The sequence below is a fragment of the Xiphophorus couchianus genome, chromosome 20, assembly GCF_001444195.1.
Source record: "Xiphophorus couchianus chromosome 20, X_couchianus-1.0, whole genome shotgun sequence".
Classification (NCBI taxonomy): Eukaryota; Metazoa; Chordata; class Actinopteri; order Cyprinodontiformes; family Poeciliidae; genus Xiphophorus; species Xiphophorus couchianus.
The window spans coordinates 26,990,460-27,012,652 of record NC_040247.1 but is presented as its reverse complement, the minus strand read 5'-3'; the positions used below and the strand labels follow the sequence as shown (position 1 = coordinate 27,012,652).

Here is a 22,193-nt window from a genome sequence, read left to right as displayed (position 1 = left end):
TGTAAGAGCCACCAGTACATCTTCTCACAATTCAAATAAATTGCACTATAAGCATTACAACTAATATCATACTGCTAAGAAAACAACAAATATTAAATATTAATATTATCCCTAAATATTATCTTCACTCAGGTTTTGTATTTCCATCGTTCACAGAAAAGAGCCGGCACAGTGATTTGACTCGCTCGCGACCGACACATCACCAGTGACGTCCCTGTCCCAGAATGCAATCTGGTAAACAGACATGGAAGCACCAGGAGAAGACCTCCTCAGAAGCTGAGCACTGCATTCGTTTCTCTCCCACCGTCCTCTTTGTCATTCACCCCGTGCATCCAGTTGCTGTTCACCGACCTGGGGACACATTTAGAGCTCCAGTACCCAGGGCCCCGGTAAGTTCCCGGCTGTCGTCGTTCCGTGACCGCCGCTGTGCTGTCAGGCTTCTGGCAGCTTCCTCGCTAACGCTGGCCGTGGCTGGCTTCAGGCTAATGTAACAGTTAGCCGCCGCTGCTGTGGAGCACCAGCCCCAGTGGCACTCTGAATGGAGCTCATTTATAGTACAGGACTACTCAAACAAACATCCTTTTTGACAATTATAACTCCACCAGATGTTGGTTGTTAGTTGTTATTGGGGTTTAAAGAGAATTCATCTAGATAGTATAGTTTGTGTTGTTACAAATGTAGTAAAAAAAAAAGTACAGGAGCAACGTTAGCTAAAAATGCTGCCTCTTGTTTGTGTCCTCTAGCTGCTACCCGCTAGCTACCCCATCTGCACCTGCTTGTTGCCAATGGAGACATTTCTGTATGTAACCCTTTTAAAAGTTTAGTTTATTTTCGATGCGCTGTAGATATAGAGTTTAAATACCAGTCTAATGTGAAAATATGTGAATAAATTCACATGCAAAGTATGCAAATAAATAAATTTACTGTGATGAGAGATTTGATTTCGTTGTAAATGTTAATGCTCATCCCTTTCACAGGCTGCCTCAAGTGAGTTTACCTGATCTATTGTGACATTTTCATCATAATATGTTCAAAATGTTAGGAACTAGCTTATGTTGCCATTATTAACCACAAAAAAATGTTTTAACTTTCAGCCATAATTACTCATGTTTGCAGATTTAAACGACCGTTTATATTCTAGTAGAAAAAAGTTTTTTAGTTTTTTTCCCAGCACACATACTTAAAGTACATCATACAACAACATACGCTCTGGAGTGTAGAAACTGAAGATCAAATTTGACTATTTCTACATAAATCACGTACTACCGTATGTACGTCACGTACTACGGCTTACATTTGAAACAATGACTTGTTTCATTGTTTTTAATTAGTTTTTACATTACTGATAAAGGGTAGTCCTTTCTTTATTATCTATGACTGACATACATTGCTTTGAGGAAGTTTGTCACACTGGACATTTGTATTTAAATTCTGTTTATGTTGGACGGCACTATATTATAAAAACAGATAATCGCAACATCACCTCATGCTTCTCTTTCTTTTCCAACATCATCATATTCCCATCACTCTCTGTGAGCTTCGGCATATTGGTCACTAAAAGCAGAAACATCTTTGACAACTGCATCGTGGGTAAAAGGCCTTTTATGTAATCGGAGATACTTTTGAGGATGACCAGACTCATATATTTTAATACTTTTAAAGCAAACACTTAAAATATAGATGTCATCCTTTTCAGCATGTCATTGTTGACATTCTGTTATTCAACATTTGTGAATTCATAGCACAAACAGACAAGGATTCAAGGACTTGTAATGCATAGATGAAGCTATAAATTTCTTTTTTTTTTGTTATACTTAAGTGCTTCAACTGATCTCCGAAAGGTATAGCTAGAGTAAACAGTAAAAACAGCTTTCTGAATCTTGATTCCATTGATTAGGGGGGGAAAGTCAGCTAGACCTTATTGGTCCTATGTGAAAAACTAATTGCTTTAATTTTATATTATGAATCAGCAGTCATTCATATTCTTTTCTTCAAGTTTATGAGCTACACTCAGGCCTCATTACTGACAAGCCATTAGAATCCAGACATTTCTTGAAACAGAACCTGTCAGGCAACAGAAAATAGTCTAAAATATCTAAAATAGCTTAAGAGGCGGTGGTGGTGTGATAATACGTCTGGATCTCTGATCACTCCGGTGATCTATTTCATATTCCTTTATTTAATCAGGTAAACCCCGTTGAGATCTAGATCTCATTTTCAAGAGGGACCGGAGCAAAAAATTTGCAATGCATAGCAAGCTGGTTACAAGATAAAAACAATTAATACATATGCACAAGTATAAAACAATAAAAACAATTACAATAAAAACAATCAATCTATTTGTAAGTAAAATGCAATGTACACAGGAATAATAATTTATTTTTAAGGTTTATTGACTCAAGTGACCTTTCTTTGATAATGAATTCACAGGAAAAGGAATAATAAGAAATGCTTTAAAAGGGCGTAAATGTTTGGAAAAGACGTTGTGCAAAATGTAAATATGGGATTCAAACGTCATTTATTTAATTGATAAACTTTTATCAACATAGACACTGAGGTCCAAGTAAATTTACCAGTGGCTACGTATAGTGTCTAGCAATATAAAACAAGAACAAAACATGAATTCTCAAGATTAGATTTCAAAATATCAGACCAAAAAGGCTGCAGCCGAGCCTGTTGAATTTCTAAAAGTAAGTGTGGCTCATGTCTTTCACTTTAAGGCCAACACAAAGGGCATTTATCCAAATGCTAATTAAATGAAATTGGAGAGCAAATTCCTTTTTCAAATGATTGAAATTACTCCTCAGCAGGTTTTCAAGTTGTGAAGAAACCTGTTAATGGCCCAGTCATTTTAATCAGATTTGTTCCAGCAAAGACTGTAAATCACAAAAAACAGATGCCAACAAGGACAAGAGTTCAAGTCGCTAGTTTATAGGAACATTTTATATCTAAAGTTCCTTCTTTTTATTTGTAAAATGAAGATGTGACTTGGCACAGTGGTGATTTGACCCACTTCAGCCTAATTTACCCTGAATAATTGTCTGTGTCGGTATGTATTGTTTTGTTTTTCTCCAGATATCCTCTCTGGTGTGCCAGCCTGCAAACATTAAAGCTGATGAGGATTGGCTGATCAAATTAAAAATAAACTCCTTGTTTCTTGTTCCATCAAGGTAAGATCTCACAGCTTCTTAATGTAGCAGGTAAATGTAGTTCTTCCATACGTTTTACAATTGCCACACTTAAAAAGTTATGTGTATTGAGGTTTGGTAAGTCAGTTGTGAAGCAATCCTGTTTCATGTTTCTTCACATACTTCAGGCTTTTCTGAAATACAAATGCACAACCAAAAATGTCACTAATAAAACATCATTTGTATATTGTTTTTAAGTTCTTTGTTCATTTAGCTTTTTAGTAGTGTTTAGGCAACAGTTTCGCAATGCATGGCGTCTGTGGTCCTTTCTCTGAACATGTGACGTTGAAACCACAAACTCATAAAATAGCTTATTGGTGTTTTATGTGATAGACCAGCAAAATGTAGCACATCATTTTTATCTCACAAACAAAACTTGAATAAAATATAGTTTGCTTTTTATTTGCTACTAAAGCAAAAACGTGTTGTGAACCTAACTCTTCTTTAAACCTTTTTGCAACTTTCTCCCTGACCTGTCTGCTGTGTTTGTTTTTCTTTATGATCCTGTTGGTTCATTAATGTTCTCTAGCAAACCTCTGAGGCCTTCGCAGGACAACTGGATTTATACTGAGATTAATTTATGCATCGCTGAACGCTAATTCACCAGTTAGGCAACTTTTGAAGACCTTTGGAAATACATGCCACACCTTTAAGATTTCTCTCTTTATTTTCTTTCTTTGTGAAAACGTAAACTGCCCAGTTTAGTTTTCTTTCCAAAATACATGTTCAATTTCAAAGTAAAATGGCGACTGTTACCTTCAGCCTGGAATAAGTGTAGTCCATAATTTCTATAAACACTTTCACATTTTCAGTTGTTAGACCACAGGACAGTTTTCTACTTTCTTGATTTGCTCAGGTTGGTTAACAGGCTGCTGCAGGGACAGGATGGCAAGCGCTGTGCAATGCTTTTTTAGTAAACTCCAAGAGTTTTGATTTTTTAAAATCTTTTTCAATATTATTGAGATGTAATTAGTGGATTAGGGACATTTTAAGTGCTTGTTTTAAAAAAATATCAGCCATTTTTGCATACTCAAAGTTGCACTACTGATAATAAAGCTGATGCATAGTTGCTGTAAAATAAAGAGATGTACTTCAATTTTGTTTTCATTTGTATAAGTGGTTGTGGGATTACTTCCTAGCTTCTTGTTGTTCTTAGCATTCTGTCTCTCAACGTTGTAGTTCCTGGTGTACAACTTCAAGTTTAACCATTTTATGAGCTCAGGAGAAGATGAGGTGGCGATGAGTAAGACAGAGATATGTAAATCCGATGCAGGGTAAGACCGACTGATGAGTAATAACTGCAAACCCCACCAATGATGTTATGAGTAATCTCTGTATCATTTCAGCCCCAGCTGGGTTACATATCTTCCCTTAAGCTTAGTTAAGAACTTAGTTCATACAGGTGAAATGGAGTTGGAAAAGTAATTTGTGCTTTTAAAAAAAAAATCTAAAGAATAGTTGCAATTCAAGCCAAACCAAGCTTTAAATTGTGATTTTTTTTTTTTTTTTTTTTTTTTGTGAGGCTGTCATGAAATATTAAGATTTTGTTTGGTCTTAATCATCAAGATGATGTTTACAAGAACTGCTACTTTTTTGCGTCATGTGTGAATAACTTCAGGTCAGTTTCCCCATTTTACAATTCCTACCCCTAAATCGTACCTGCGCATTGCCATTTCATACCTTTTTACTTCCATTTTGTATCTGTAAACAAACCACTTTGAATTCATGATGTAAAGCGTACTGTATGCAGTTTATTTTTAATTTTAGTTAATCATACATAGGGAATATGTATGATTACATTTTTTATCTTAAAAATGGTCAAATGTTCCATCATATCTCATTTATTTATATGTTTTTTTGTCTGAAAACAGTAGACATTGTACTATGTTCACATTTATTTTTCTTATGATCCCTGTCTGGACCAATCCACTCTTATAAAATATGGCAGGTTACATTCAAATGCAGATTGAAACAAAACAACTATTAAGTGACCTTCTGCTGATAAAATATTTAATGCACAGTACCACATTTCCTATCATTAGATGATAGAAAAGTTCCAGAAAGTTCTCTACCAGAACTTTCTGGTAGAGAGTTGAATTCACCCGTCAATGATACCGAGTTGTCTAGGTCCTAAAGCTACAACATTACCCCAAATTATCTCCATGTTTGACTGAAACTATACTTTCCGAGGTGTACGCTGGCACAGTATAGGTGCTACTGTTGGCTACGGTCAGAACAACAAAATAACCACAAACAAGTTCCTTTATTTTCCTTAGCATAATCTGCTATATTGTAACTACAGCGCACAATTGCAGGACCACAGTGTCCTGTCATTTTACTGGTAACTTACCTGAATTCTAGCTTCCTCTTCATAGACTGACATAACTTACCGACCGTCTTTCAAACACTTGCAAAAGCTCTTTTTCATCTTTACAGCATTTCTATCATTCTCCCTCCTTTTTCTTTTCTTTCTTTCCATGTTTAGCTCCTTGTCATCAGATGACAACGCAATTAAAAAGAATTAAAAACATAAAAAAGCGTACCCCCGCACTCGAAGGGACGCGCACTTGAATGCGTGAAGGTGAAGGAGCGGAGGGGCGGCTAATCAGTCTGTGTCTCTGTTATTGATCACACCATTTACACATGCACAAATCATTTTGTTTTGGCACCCTCTCTAGTGCAGCACCCATATGTAATGCATTCCCACTTTTAGCGCCACTGACTGTGAGCTTCTTTCTCTGAGATGCTGTAGTAGTTTTACATCTGATGTAATGGGACGCACACATTTCAAAAACATTAATGTTGTTCCAACACAGTTTTTTCCCCCAAAAGTCTTGTCAATTACAGTCAGCAGTGGTATATGTACCCCATATGTACCATTTTTTGCCTGGTCTTTTTGTTGTTCAATTATGAACTTTGAACTTAACTGAGGCAAGTGGTGCCCGTGGTGCTTTAGATGTTGTTCTGGGTTCTTTAGACACATCCTGGATGAGATGCTGGTTCTCTCTTGGAGTAATTTTGGTAGGCCAGCCACTCCTGAGAAGGTTCACAACTGATCCAGGCTTGTCTTTTTCCATTTGTGAAAAACAACTCTCACTGTGGTTTGTTGGAGCCTCACACTTTAGAGCTATAAAAATGACTTTGCAACCATTTCCACATTGACAAATATCAGTCTCACTTATATTTTCACACAAGGAAATGTTGGTTTTGATACCCTTTTTTCTCTTACGAAATGAAATCTTCATTTGAAAACTGTATTATTATATTTGTGGTTTCTAAATGCAGTTAATTTAGAAACTCTAAAAATATTTGTTTTTAGAGTTTGCTAATTATTTTCAACAGTTGAGGATAAGAAATCCATATTTCAGAGTTGTGGTTGTAACAGCTAAAATTAGATTGAAGAAAATAAGCGGTTAGTCGTTATCCGATACCAACTCAAAAAATATCTTTAACTTGAAGTTGTTGATTCCAATTTGGTGTAGTTTTTAATTTAAAAGTGTACAGGCAGGTGAAGACAATTAAGAGGACATTCCAATATGCCTTTCATTTTATACATCAAGAAATCACATTGCCTTGTCATACTAACAGCTTGTTGTTCCTTAAGACTTAAAGGGAATAGTGTACACAATAGAGCTGAAAAATAGAAGGCATTTACTACCAGTGTGTTATTTTCTCCAAGGTACAATATTCATTTTAAAAAAAATCTTGTTTTTCTTTTGCTGCTGGATCAGGAGTACTCATTTAGAAAGTGAAAGTAAAATTAACCTTGTTTTGGTAATAATGTTTGTATAATAGAGGGATTTTCTTAAAGCCCAAGGAGTAACATTGAGCTATTTTTTTCCTTATTATTTTTTACATCATCTTACTTTGACAACTCAGCAGTCAGCACGGTTTAAGAGAATCCTCACCTTTGGGCAAAACATCAGTGTCCCACTTGCTGCCCTGAGGCCCTGCACACACTGGCCCACTTCCTTGTTCTTAGCAGGAAGAAACTGTTTTCCAATCTGTGGACATAGATTGCACAACGCAAGCCATGCATATCCAGTTTGTGCACATGAATGGTATATGCACTGAGATTCTGAATCCAATAGTGCATTGTAAAAACAGAGAAGTAAGATTTACCCAGTTGTTATTGGTTTCTTATGTCATCTCTTCTTTTGTGTACAGTTCTAATACTTGCTTTGAAAAGGTGTCATTTACCATGGTACCCAGTCAGACAATATCGTAATGCATGCTCCCGTTCTACTGACAGTGTCTTGTCTGTTCGCTGTCCACTCTTATTTCCACAAGGAAAGGTTGTGGAAATTATTCACTATTCATATCCCTTGATATTTAATATATATTTTTTTCAAAACAAACAAAATGTACCTCACTTGGACTTTAGTGGTACATAATTGCAAAGTTGAATAAAAACATAATTTCCATAACATTTTTACAAATAAAAACATGAGTCGTCTTTAGTTTGATACCACAAAATTAAAACTCGATGTCAATAATTATCTTAAGTTTACTTCAGGAGAGCTTTTCTTTAAAGACTTCAAATATATGTTTGAGAACAATAGTGAACGAACAGCAGTATGTGGATATCACACTTTTCAGATTTGCATTTTTTAAAAATGTTTGTTTAAAAAGGATATTGGCAAAAAAATGAATGTGAAAAATAATTTTCATTTCACTCAACATAAATATTTAATGACTGAAAAACATTGTGTTATCAGTAGTTATTCAAAGGTATTGCGTACATAAACACACTGGTTTGGGTGTTGGTGACTTGTGGGCTGGTCTTGGGTTTTCACACACAACCTTCTCTCAACTACACAAAAAATGGTTCGAAAACATCCAGTAAGGTTCACCTGTGTGGACAAATGTGTCTTTTTCTGAGGAGAATGGACAGATTGTTTTACGGTGATGGAAATTCCATCATTCCATCAGCACAAATAATCAGGTGTTACAACCAAGTATGTCGATGGCGATATCTGAACCCACATACCAAACCTTTACACAGGTGGGCTACAGCAGCAGAAACACAGACAGGATGCCACTCTTATCAGCTAATAACGGGAAACTGAGGCGTATATTTACACAGACTCAGCAGAATTGGACAATAACAGATTGGAAAGAGGTTGCCAGGTCCAACGAGTCTTGATTTCCTCTGTGACATTCAGATGGCGGGGTTGGAAGCTGATGCACGAACCCAGGAGTATCCTGCCGCGTTTCATCGTTCAACACTGCTGGTGGTAGTGTAATGGTGTGAGAAATATTTTCTTTGGCCCATTAGTACCAACTGAGCATTGTTTCAACATCACAGTCTACCTCATTGTTGTTGCTGACCACAGAGGTGTTTCTGACACCGTGTCCTGGTTCGTGTCTGATAGAACCAGCAAGATGTACCTAATAAAGTGGCCCTGGAACAATATTCATATTGTTTTTAATTTAATGCAAAATGCTATAGCCAAGTTGTCGTTTCAATATGTGTTCTGCGTAGTGGAAGAAACAAAGCTTATGAACACATACGAGTCAGGTGACAAGCTTCAGCGTTAACTAGATTGCGACCCAGAGACCTCCAGCTGAACTGCCAGTAAAACTTGGACATGTTCAGTACATAGGAAGTAGCGCGCACAGGTTGGTTAATTCAATTATTTTTATTTCATTCGAGAGAGTCGTCGGCGCAAAAATAACACACGGTGCCGGCCGTTTTAAATATTCAGTAGGTAAGAAAGCCGTCCTATCCCGAGCTCGCCCGTAGCTGACTCTCTCTGTTGTTACATTGTAGCGGAAAGAATGTCGGAAAGGGCCGAAGATGACGTCAGGGGGGAGCAGCGCCGAGCGGCCAGGCAGCAGCTGAAGCAGCAGCAGATCCAGCGGGGAGAAGGCTCCACAGCAATGGCGACTGTTGCGGAGCGGAGATCGCTGCCTAGTCCTGAAATAATGCTGGGACAGCCTTGGAGCAGCTGGGTCGACGCCGCCAAACTCCACGGACACGACGGTGAGTTCCTCGGCGTCCCGAATGTGCGGGATGAAGCGAAGGGAAACGCGACTGTTGCCAGTCCCGTCCTTTTTTTTTTTTTTTTTTTTTTTTTTTTTGATTCGGCCGATTGCATGCAGTTTTTAGGCTGGATATGAAGAAACGCTACTGGTAGCAGCAGCACGGTCAGACAAGCAAGTGCAACTATTTATCTGTGCCTGTGTCGGATCGCCTTGTTTTCAGGTGCTGAATCGGAGGAAAGTTTCAAAGACTTAGGGAAAAATCGAGAAGCCATGCGTTTGTGCAGAGAAGGTGAGTGTTGTTTTTCTTTTTTTTTCGCTGTAGGGCCAAAGGTGTATTTTGGTTCTAGGGGTTTGAACATAAGACACAGTGGCTCAAAACACTTTACGCGTTTGGTCCAGTCACAACTTACTGTAGCTCATGCACATAAACAACAACGTAAACAACTGGCTATTGAATATGAAATACGGTTGTTAACGTGCTTAGTTTCACCTTTACATCTGTGCACAAAAACAATAGGAGTCAGCAGTTAAGTTTAGGCCCAAACATACTCACTGCTTATTGTTTTCTCACTGCAACACAGATATAGTGCGTTTCTTTATGCATGTGAGAAAATGTCTAAATAGCCGTGTCTTAAAAGAAACTACTACATCTGAATTAACAGTAGTGTAACTTCATGTTTGCAGGCTAAAAATAAAGGCAATCGCAGCCTTTTATGGCTGAAATTAAATGTAAGCCCCTCAATTTACATTTAAACCAGTGAAAGGTTATGACCCAAAAAATCACAACAAAAATGTCTATTTAACAAAATAACTCGGATGTCGCCATAAAACTTTCAATGAACGACATTAGATAAATGATGTATCGTTTAAGTAGTTAGAATGTGTGTGATAGACCTTTTTTTATTAAACTCAAAGCCACAATCGTTACTGTAGAATATATTTAACTAATAGAAGAAAACAATAAACAATATCCTGGCTTGAATAAAGGAGACATTCATCTTGTATCGTTTTAAAAATTCAATATTTTAGTTAAATCCTGAAATTAAGACTATTTGGTTAATTTGAAACTAAATGTGCTTGTTTTGGTTAAACCAAAACTTAAGCAATGACTTTCTTGAAAATATTGCCTTCACAGGGAAAAAAAAAAGTAAATTATACTCTGGGTGTTTTTGTTCAAAACAGAAATTCTCAAAACTGCAACTCGCAAAAGTAAATAGGAGTTGTTTTTGAGAGGACGGGAGTGCTATTTATTGTAAAGTGACTACAGCATAAATGTCAGCTACACACTGATGGTTGCATGGCTAATTTTATTGCTAAGTGTCTCCATTTGTACCATTTAGCATGTAAAAAAAGAGCTTTAAGTCAATTCACTACAAAGTTTCAAAGCAGCAATTTAACTCTTTGTAGAAACAAAACATTCTTAATTGAATCTCAGTGTCGCATCCTTAAAAAACTCCCTTTTCCTAAGCCATCACAGTTACCCAATTCTATAAAGGTGGTAGTTACAAAGACTGTTTGTAAGAGGTGGCTTCTACTTTTCTTTTATAAAAAGTCAGCATTCAGTTCATTGTAGAAACCAGTCTAAAATGGCTTTCATCCTGCTGAAGCTTTAGTCAATTTTCTTCCATTATAGGATCACCATTTTATGGATTTAACTTGTATATTTTTACTTCTTATTGCATTATTTACAACACAACAGTGGGAATATCCTATGTCTTTAGAAGTCAAGTCAGCAAAACAAACAATCCCTGAGCTTTGCCATTATTTTAGCCCAGAATGTCTTTTTTTGAGATACGATCTCTCTTCTGGCAGAGACTTGTGGTCAAGATGAAGGACAAACTTGGTCTTGGAAATACAAAATTAAGGTCAACCATAAAACAAAAAGAAAGAAAATACACAAGACATTAAAAAGGTCCCACATATTTAAAAATGTGGGACACCTTTTTAAAAAGCTGCAACTCTTTTAAAAAGTTTTTTTTTTTTCATTAAATAAGATGACTGAGTAATTAACTAGGACTCAGCATGGTCTGAATACTATTCTACACATACTGAGCATGTGTTTTAAAATGTAGTTTTGTCTAATTGAGTACAGAATTTAGGAACTATCAAAGGAATCTTTTCTGGAGACCTGGTGTTATACACAATCTATAAATATTTGAGCAGACGGCACACAGAATGTGGTCATTTGCCTTTCTGAGCTGCTTGATGTCGGTTTATAATTTATATATTTGTAACGTCCTGTATACTGATTTTTGTCCTGATTGCAGGCCAAGATTTAGATTTTGAGTTTAAGGTTATTGGAAGTTATTAGAAGAACCTGCGTCACACACCAAATCAAGCTCAGGACTAGAGAGTTTTTTAGTGTTCCCTCAGAAGGAAAGATTCAGACATCCAATATTCACACACCATGAACCTGGCTTTAGTTGTGTCTGGCCGAGTAAAGTTATGCGAGTTTAGAAAACCAAAATGTTTTACAACAGCAACTTTAGCAGTTGTCCAAATAGTTGAAATAATAATTTTGCACATAAATTAGGGACAACCATAGAGGTCCAGTCACAGATACACATTGCAGTTTGTCTAGTGATCGTCGATAGCCAATTGCTCAAGCTCTCTGTCAGGTCCTGCTTTCAGTCTGAGATCTAGAAATGTTCTGAACATCTGATCACCTAAAAGAGTCCGCCCAGATCAGAGTCGTTACAGGAATTTTGACTATGATCCGGCATAACTGGGTAGGCACAAAACAGAGATGGTCATGATGTGAAAGGGTAAGCTCAGACCACATCAGAGTAGGACGTTCAGCAGAGTCTGATGCAGATAACATGAGGATGACAAACAACAACTGTACAACAAGCGTTGACGTGATTTCGACAGCCACAAAGAGGATTGCACTATGGAACAGGGCAAGATGTTATTGAATATTGAAGAAATGCCCAGCACACATTCAGTGTCTAGTGCTTATGTCAATGACAATGATTTTTAAACCAAGCCCCTTTGTTTCTGCGATTTTAGCTGCTCGTTTTGAAGTCACATTTGCATTAGATTGACTTGTATGATCTGAATGTCTATTTGAGCCGTAACCAGTCTGCATATTTGATGCTGAACTGTCTTCCTCAAGCAGCTTCAGAGGTTCTATGACCTAAACACTTGCAGGAACAGCCTTGCTCCCAAGTGTCAAGTCGATGTGAAAGCAGTGTGATCATAAGGTATGGATGTCCCAGGAGCAGGAATTTTAAGTTTAACCTGCATAGACCAGAAGTGAGCTGTGTAGAGTTCTTGCCTACAGGTGCAGTCCCTCAGCAACCCTAAGCTCTTTGTATGTCAAAGATGTAAGCTGCAGATTGATCTTTCTTGTCCTCTAAGTCTGAAAACATGACGCAAGTGCTTTTTGCTGATATAGGCTCCATTCAAGCAGAGGTTTGGAGCCCTCCCTACTTGGTTTTGTGACCAGCGGCAAAGTTTGCCATGTCTTGAACACCTGCACAGTTCTCCCCTTCTCTGTGCCGAATGCAATAGACACGGCTCTCTTTGGAAAAACACACTGCTGTAAGAACTCTACCAGGTTTTCCATAGGAAGTGCATTGGAGGCTTTTGTTGATCTCTGGTGTTTTTGGACGGTCTGTGTTGTCCTATAATATCTGTGTATCAACTCTGAATATGAGTCATTTTTATTATCTAAAAAAATGACTCAAAAGTAAATAACCAACATCTTTTTATCACAGTTTGTCCTAATTAGGGTTGCGCAATATACCAGGCATTTTATCTTAATTGCTTTATCAATTATGCAAAGAATTGTTGTAGATATGAGGTAGTGATGCACAGACCAAATGACGAGTGATTAAAATGTGGCAGTTTTCTGACCTCTAATCGACAAATCAGACCTCTAATAAAACCAGAAATCTGCATCAACATCTAAAAGTCTAATTAGAGCATTTCTGTTAAGTAATTATGTGCTGTATGGCAATAATATCCTCTTTAGAGCATTGGATACTGTAGGGGTATATTAAGACGTTTGGCTCGTCACTGAGAATCATTAGTTTTTACATAGCCAAAACAGGATCTATAAGATGTAATTGAAATTAGGTGAGTGGCTTTTAGGAAAATATTGCAATACTGATGCTCCAAAGTGCTAATACTGAAATAGATTACAATTAACACTTTTTATTCTTTAGCATCAAATCCCGTGTTTCTCTGTGAACTTTAGTACCTCATTGATTAAAGAAATGCACCTGGTGTGGATGTTGAGGGAGAGTTAAAAGTCATTTAACTAGCCAGATATGTTGCGGATAGTAATGAATGAATGCATAACTCTTGACATTTTATATCCTTCTAAACGTTGCATCCAAACAGTCCTTTGCAATCTTGATATTTCCATAGCGATTCAATATATTGTGAAGCTCTAGTTAGATTTTTTCCCCCCATTATCTTCCCTTTCTATTCTCAATCTTTCTTCTTTTTGCTGTGAACAACATTTACAGTTGTCTGTGTATTTATTGTGTCTTATTATCAACATTCTGTCTCATGTTTTGTTGTTACTGTGCAGTCCCAATCCCAGTCTAATCTTTCTTTACTTTTCACAAGTTTCAGAAAGTTAAGGATTACAGCCAGGCCTTGTGTTTGGTGCTCTATCTAATATTAAATTCTCATTGGTCAACATGGTGTGTTGTGTACATATCCTAAGACCAATACACTATTCCTGGAAGCTCCAAGTGACAGGAGCGCAGCTTTATTGCCACATGTGTTCATGTCTTCAAAGAGACGGCTCTTTTAGCTCTAATAGTCTCTCTGCATCCATTTTAAGTAGTGACTAGTCTTTAGAGGGATTTCTTTGGATCTCTGTGAGGACATGTCATTTGACGGCATATCAGATTAATTCCTCCCCTGGTCAGATGAAGACTGACAGGCAGAGTGGTCGTTTTAAAATTTTTGCTAGGGCTGCTAGATTAGCCGACTTGCAGGCAGCTTGGATCACGTTCTTTGTTATGTAGCAGCGTCTGTCGATGACGGTTGTCTGTGTCATAGAGCCTGATCAACACATGCTGATCATGCCAGAAGTTTGCCTTCATAAAAACTGTCTGTCTGCATGTGTGTGTGTGTGTGTGTGTAGAAGGGGTACCAGAAGTGGATGACTTCACCCCTCCATTATGAGTCACCGTTAGATTCCTCCTGTGGTATAGCTGTGTTTCTACGCAGATTATTACCAGAACACACACATCGTAGAAATAAAAGCCAATTAATGATTTATGAATTTGGCAGTCTGTTATGGGTTTTTTATGAATTTTACAGTGGCTCTGTCACAGTTAGCAAAGCTGGGAAGCGCAGCGCCACTGTCAGCCACGGGCCAGACTGAGACAGCATGTGTGGCGCTCAGAGGCTGTTAGAGCCGCTACGATCACACCTAGCTCATCCATCACTGCCATGGCTGAGGATGCTGAAATTAACTAGACTCACTGTTTTCCTCTAAGACTCGCAGGCTCGATTTCGCCTCTTCGTTCTTGTGTTGCCAAGACCTCGGCCTGGTTCTCAGCTCTTTGTTTGGTTCTGTTATACCCCAAGCTTTGCTAGAGTTTAGGGTTTTCTATGTTCTTCTGGCCTTTTTGCCCCACCATCTTCAAATGGGTTGTAAATGGTAAATAACTGAACTTGTATAGCACTTTTACAGTCATTTTGACCACTTAAAGTGCTTTACAATAGAGCCACAACACGTTTATAACCTACCTACGCAGATCTGTAGGTAAGTTAAGTGAAGTGTTACAGGAGGAAGCTGGAATTGGACCTACAATCATTGCAAGACGACCACTTACCCTCTGAGCCACAGTCTTTCCTAATAAACGAAGACCACATTGTAAGGGTCCTCCTAGAGCTAAAAGTATATTGAATCACCGTTTTTACCATGTACACAATATCACAGTTACAAAGGACAGCATGTTTGCAGTATTTTCCAGTCCTAAATATACAAATAATATATTAAGGCTTGTTAGAATTGCACTGCATTGATACCCCATACTTTATGTGATGTTCTAGTCACAAGTCATGTTATTATAAAATCCAACAGCAGAATCACTAATAAATGTTTTCCTGATAAAGTGAAGGCCTAGTTGCCCACCCTAAGATTGTCTTAAGAATATAAAATACTGGAACATTAAGGAGAAAAGCAAAGTAAGCAAATAATGTTTCTAGCCTTTTTTAAAATTCTATTATCTAAGATAAAAAAGAGTTTTTCTGTACAAATAAATGGCTCTTTTGATTTATATTTAGTTAACATCATTTTCTTTGATTTACTGACAGAAAGCCCATTAATAAATGAACAGTCATTCAGAAATCTTTGAGTTTGGATTTACCAGGTCTCTGTGTCACTTTACTGAATTAGAGGCCTAGTTCAGCATGGTGGCATTTCATTTGCTCAAGATACAGATGATAAACTAGTTATTTAATAACCAGGTTTAACAGGTGGAAATCGTTAGGCACTAAATCGATTGATGCATTGACATCCTTTCCCCCGCCTGCATTCATATGAACTTTTCACTTCATCTGTAGCTAAAACTTTGATCATCAGCCATTTTTCTGCGAAACCCATTTCCTCTCCTTCACTACGCTGGTTTAGAGCACACAACCTGCTGCCTGCTGCGCATCACAAAACACGATTCCTCTGGACTAGCTTTGGAATCGTGTCACTTTGTCTTAGTCTTTCTGTGGTGCATGTGGATCGCTGATACAGTGAAGTATCTTAAAGGTGGGATGTTGAAAAATAAAATAAAAAAAAAAGCAAAGATCACTCCATTGTGCCTCAAAGTTGAGAAGGGGTTCTTTCTGAAACATTTAATTGGTAAGCTCAGGCTTTGAATATTGGAAGTAAAAAATAAAAAAATCTGATGTTTCGTTAAACATCACTTCAGAAATGACTGATTTGGAAATTGTCCACTTTATTTTTAGATAAAATACATGCCTTTCATATCCTACAGAAGACTATCCCCTCTTTATGTCATGACAAACTTTCTACAATAAGCCTTTCCACACCACGGCTACTGAAGGAGACACTTGGCCGACAGGATTCAACCAATTGACATATTAAGAAGCTGCAGGCTTGTCAATTCATCCAAACACTGCCGCTGACCTCTCTGAGAGGGAGCCCAGCAGGTAGATGCTTTGCTTAATGGCCCTCCTCCCTTCCATACTCAGCCAGTGATGTTTGGAGAACCCTTGACAACCATCGCCAAGTAGCTCTTGGAGAGAGAGGGGCTCCACTTCACTTCTCTTGTATCCTCTCTCCTCTGCTCAACTCATTCCGGCACCTCAGGCAATCTCTTAATTAGCCTCCTTAATGAGGTGGTTTCTGATTCTGGCTGTAGATTCTCAACCCGGAAACTCTGTTCTCGATTTGAAGGAGTGGGGCATGTGGGGTGTAAGGTGGAGTTGGTGGGCGGCGAGGCTGCACACACACCATCATGTAAAACTATTCCTAAACACCGAACCTTTTTTTAAAAATTTTTTTTTAAACTTTTGGTCATTTTACAACAGTCAGTGTAGTTTATGTGGATGTTTTGTGAGGGTAGTCCGTAATGGCAAACACAAGTTTGTATTTCTACCCATATTCTACCCATATTAGGACTTTGTGTTGACTTTTGTTTATTTTCGTACCTGCATTTATGGCAAACTCAATCACTTACCCTAACCTTACCCAAAACTTAAACCACATCAAACCTCTACATGTAACCCGTAACTCATAAAAAAGGGGGTCCTTTGCATTAGAACCAGACTTTTTCCCCTGTAGAGCTCAATGGTCTTCAGAAGGTCAGCGAATATACCACAAATGGTCCCTAAATAGGCTACTTAAACGAGCAAACACATTCACACTACCTTTCTTTAATTACATCTGCAAGTTTAGTTTAAATTAAAATTGGATGGTCTGGACTTTGGGCCATTTCAAAAATTTCACCTTAGTGCTGAAACGATTCCTCGAATGATTCGAGTACCTCGAATATTAAAATTCCTCGAGGAAAATTTACCTGCCTCGAAGCTTCATTAATTTATATTTTATTATTTAGCACACCGTGTTCCGGCCGGAACATGTAGCTCTGACTTCCAATTTTCAAGTTCTCCCGTGGGGATTTTATTGATTAATAGGCCTGCGATAAACGATAAATCAATTAATCATACGATAAATTAAAACTATCGACGTCATTTTCATTATCGGCATTATCGTCTCTTCCGACCTTTTTCTCTTTCAGCTAATGACACTGAATGAAAAAAGGCTCAACTCCGGTGCTCTCCACTGACTCCTCCCTTCCTCATTTCCTTGGTGTAAAGCCCAGTGCACAGGACACGATCTTAGAGCTGTCGGCCTATTTTCAAAACCTGAGAGACCACACATTATTCGACAGAGATCCTAGGTATAACGGTTCGATCGGGTTCGTTCCTGCCATGTGGTGTCCAACAAAATAATGGCTACAAGTCCAGTGAACTAATTTTAAAACCAGGCTTTAATCAGTGCTTTACTACAATCTACCTGCAATGCATGTGGCTAGTGTCAGCGTAAAGTCCTGACTGAATGAAAATCATTAGAACCTATTTATGTCACGTTAACGAAGAACAGCTGAAAAGTTACCGGGTTTATCAACTGCGGTAGCAATTTTGCTCCAACTCCTCCTCTTGTCATTTCTATATTCTTTGCATGTTGAATAAACATTAATGTTGTTTCCACATATCATCTCCAATGTCCGCCGGACTTCGGGTTGCGCCGTGTCAGCTGTTTGGGATTCCCCTCTGTAATTTCCCCTCAGAAAACACGGAGGAGAATCCTCGCTTTCTGATTGGCTGCTTGTCACATTCAACAGGCTGCGTTAAGCTCCCAGTCTGGGAAAACCCCCTGATTTAGATCTGAGCGGCAACGAGGATCTACTGTAACACACAACACAATCTTAGAAAGACCAACGTTTTAATATTGTCGTAAGGGGAAAAATAGGAGTAAAAAATCATGTAGTGTGAACTATTGCATCAGGTAGTCGATGTGCCCATTTTCTCTTTTTAAATCTAATTATTACTGAAGGGCAACATAATATACAGACTTCATAATCTGTACTCTTTTGATTGAATGCAGTATTTATTTCCACTTTGGCTTTATGTAGTTTTTATTCAAACACATTTTTTGTTAATGGAGTCTGAGAATCCATTTTATTTTTGTTTTTGGTTGTTTTGTTTATTTTGTTTATCAGTTCAAGTGTTTAGTGTTCTTTTGAAAATAAACTGTATCTATCTTTGGCAGGAAATAGCATGCATTATTACGTCATTTTCAGTGTAAAAAGGTCTTCAAACAATATTATCGTTTATCGCAATACTTTTTGAGACAATTAATCGTTCAGCAAAATTTGCTATCGTGACAGGCCTATTGATTAATGATAAAGCCCAGGTTTTCATCGTTTTGGGGGGACCAATAGACATCCTTAAAATGACTGGCGCGATGGAGTATGGCAGCTTTTCTCCTCCGGGAGCTGCTAGTCCAAAGTGAACGGTGAGAAGAGCGCTGCGGGAGTATTTATACAGGTGAGCGGATAGACTGAACACGGTGAGCGGCTGAGTAGTTGATGGTTAAAGTGTTAGTGTAGCTTTACGGACGAATACGGACAATAAATTTCATATCATCCCGGTCTCAACAAACGGGTGGCGGAAATCATCGTGGCGGTACATGGCTGGTAGATGAGTTTCTGAGTGTGACGAACGAAGATGCCGTAAATATCACGAATTGTTGCCCCTGTTTTTACTATCGTCCCCTGGCCTACCGGTCGTGTCTCCCCTCCTGCCCCCTTTCCCCCCCACACACACTAGGTTTGTTCGTTCGCATTTCCACCCCCATCTTATGTTCGCCTGCCCTCCGCCCCCACCAGCCCAAGCCCCCACACCAGGCGACATTTCCTGTATTCTCAAACCCGAAGCTTGACAGGTATGGGGCAAGGTGAGAATTCATCTAATAAACTCACTAAAGATGAATACATAAACTAAAAGCTGGAACATAGACATTTTTTATAAGCGTATTTGTGAGCCTGCCTCTTTATGATTAAATTTAATATAATTTCAGATCTTTGTATAACTTTTCTTCAGATTAACCTAGAAAGTGAGCTGTTATTGTTACAGGTTAGTTTTCTAAACTACAAAAAAGTAACTGTTAGGGAAGTTCAAATGTGAAAAATTAGACTGATATTGATATCCGATAGTAACACCGGTGTTATGCCAGATTTACCAATATTTTATTTCATCAATTTTTTTTATCCGATTACTCGATTAATCGTAAGAATAATTGATAGATTACTCAATTACTAAAATATTCGTTTACAGCAGCCCTACTTCACCTGCATTTCACTGCATGTATATTTTCAACAACTCTGACCAGCGTCCCTGTCCCGGCTGGATAAAGACTTCCCACACCATGCTTCTGCCACCACTTTGTTTCTCAATGCAAATGCTGTTTTCATGGTCATGTGGAGTTTCTCTGCCACGCTCAGCATTTTCCATATTGACTGAAAGATGTTAAACGCCATCCTCTCTAATGTGTGCTGAGTGTGCTGTAGTCTTTGTGATGCCTTTGGTTTTCCAGTTTAGTTACTTTTTTGTTGTTGTTGAATATGTTGAAAACCTTGAAAAATATGCTCCCCTATGTCTTTGTGAATTTAAATAAATGAAATGCTTTGAAGTTTTGTTTGTCACTTGACAAAATGGGGGGGGGGGGGGGGGTTAATGGGTCTGAATCCAAAGCAAGACAATGTAGCATGTTTTTTTTTCTCCCATTGTTGTTAATGATTGTTTTTCATTAAAACTAAGCTGAGTGTGCTGCAGTAAAGATTCGTGTCCATAAATAAAAGCTATCAGATTTTTCATTGATGATTACCCTGGCAAGTATAGCACTGAGTTGTTCTTCTACGCCCCCTTCTGTCCCTTCCCTCAGAGTTTGTGGTTTGATGTGCAGCCACATTTATTTATCCCAAATATTTCTATCGAACAGCTTTTGGGAAGTGTTTTGGACTTGTTGGGACTTGGTAAAGAAAAAGTTGTGTCAATGTCAAGAATTGAGTTTATACGGGCTTGAAGTCTTTAAAATTTTTAATTAGACCAAAGATTCCTAACGTCCAACGTAACAATCAGCTTTTGCACAAAAAAATCCAGCTTTCTGTTGCCACCAGTTTTCTTTCTGTCTGTAAGGCGGTCCAGTTAGCACCATGGGTAAAACTTTATTATTATTCAGTCTGTAGGTTTGAGTAACCTATTTTTGATTCTTATCTCATTTACCTCAGCATTTCTCTTATTTTTACGTTGTCACTGCTCTCCTTGGTGAATAGAAACCTATTGCTGATCTGTGTTTCCAGCTCCCTCCCATGTAAGAGCAAAGTCCCTTGTGCAGATTTTACTTGGCAGTTTGACACAAAGTAGTCTGTAACTCTGCAACATACTAAAGAAATATATTGTAATGTGTAAATTAGCTTTTAAAACTAAATTGCTAACAGTTTGTGGTCTGGTGTTCTTTTCATTCATGCACATAAAAAAGGGAGTTCCTTTATGCTGAAATGAACCTGTTTGGAGCCACCACAAAGTTATTACAACAAATGACTGTTTCAGAGATAAATGAATGTGATGAATGCAGGTTGAACTTGTTTTCCCCTCCTTAACTAGTGCTCTCTGCATCTCTTACAGACATGCCCATATTTGGTCAGTGTCCCGCACAGGACGACTTCTACCTGGTGATGTGCAGCCACTGCGGTCATGTGGTCAAGCCACAAGCCTTCCAAGCACACTACGGTAAGTGTCGCTCAAAGGCTGATTGTCACGACATTGTGAGCCTGGGTTTACAAAACTTAAGTCAAGGTCTTGGGAACGCTGCTGATAGATGTACAGCCTCTGAGTCATGGGGCTTGTTTTGTTCTTTCTGAGGATATTTAATGGATGTTTTTATGTTACAGTTGATGGCTGATGCTTATTTGTGTAGTTACCAGGTAAAGCAGGGGTGTCAGATGCATTATTATTTCGGGCCATATCAGCATAAATGTCCTCAAAAGGTCAGTTGTGGCAGAATGCATTGATAAATTTCCCATTTACAAACTGTTAAAAAGTGAATAAACAGCTGTCCCTACGTTGGATGGGTACTTGTTAAAGTTAACTAATATTGAGTGCATTTAAAAATGATTTAGCAATATACAGATTTTTTTTTAAAATGCTACGATTTGATTAATAAAATAACATTTTAGTACACACTGTTATCTTGAAGGTTAAAATATCAAATTTGTGTTGCAAAAAATGCTTTTAATCCATTGCTTTGCCACAAAGTCAACAATCTGATGTTTTTCCTTTTTTTTGGATTTCTTTGTTTCTCTTCAGACTTTAGGAAAGCTCTTCAACTGTACATGGTCTGCAGTACAACATTTACTGTTTCCTAGTTGCTGTTGCTGTGATAGTGACGTCCAGCCATCCGTTGTTCTTACATATTGATCTTGTCTATCATCCGTTGCCATTTCTCATTCCTACCAGAAACCTGAAATACTGCCAGATAAATGATTTAAGAGTAGCTGGGGTATCTTCTCTTTCAACTACATTACGCGAAGCCATGCTTCACACCTGTTTAAAGCTAATTTAACAAAAACTCCCGCGTCCGATGTCACTGTTGATGTCAGTTGTACATATAGACTTAGACTTAGACTTGTACTTTATTGATCCCTTGGGAGGACTCCCTCAGGAAATAGAAGTTCCCAGCAGCTCCCAGGCAAAAAACAAAGATAACACACAGTAAGCAAAAGTGCAAAAGAATACAAAATACAAATTAAATACTAAGGTACACACATACATAACACATTTAATTAGATAAGTTGACTAAAGTGCAAAATATTTTGAAGAAATGCACAAAAAGCAAAATGAGTAAATTACACTAAAAGGAAAAAACCCCAAAACATTTACATTAACTATTCCTGGTCAATAAAAAGTAAAATAAGAGCTAGTTAATTTTTAAAAGAATCTCCATATGTACTGTAAATTATTTTTAAA

The 22,193-nt window shown here is 37.9% G+C and overlaps 1 protein-coding gene across 2 annotated transcripts in view; it reads left to right on the top strand.

Moving 5' to 3' along the window:
- The first annotated feature begins 245 nt into the window (after nt 1-245).
- The window catches only part of atxn7 (ataxin 7), a 36,707-nt gene continuing 14,759 nt past the window's right edge, over nt 246-22,193 (top strand). For both annotated transcript variants that reach the window (XM_028002657.1, XM_028002656.1), the window contains exons 1-5: nt 246-389; nt 3,076-3,170; nt 8,962-9,174; nt 9,397-9,465; nt 20,853-20,957. In XM_028002657.1, the coding sequence (XP_027858458.1) occupies nt 8,970-9,174; nt 9,397-9,465; nt 20,853-20,957 (379 nt within the window). In that variant the 5' untranslated portion in view covers nt 246-389; nt 3,076-3,170; nt 8,962-8,969. The remainder of the gene's footprint in view (nt 390-3,075; nt 3,171-8,961; nt 9,175-9,396; nt 9,466-20,852; nt 20,958-22,193) is intronic.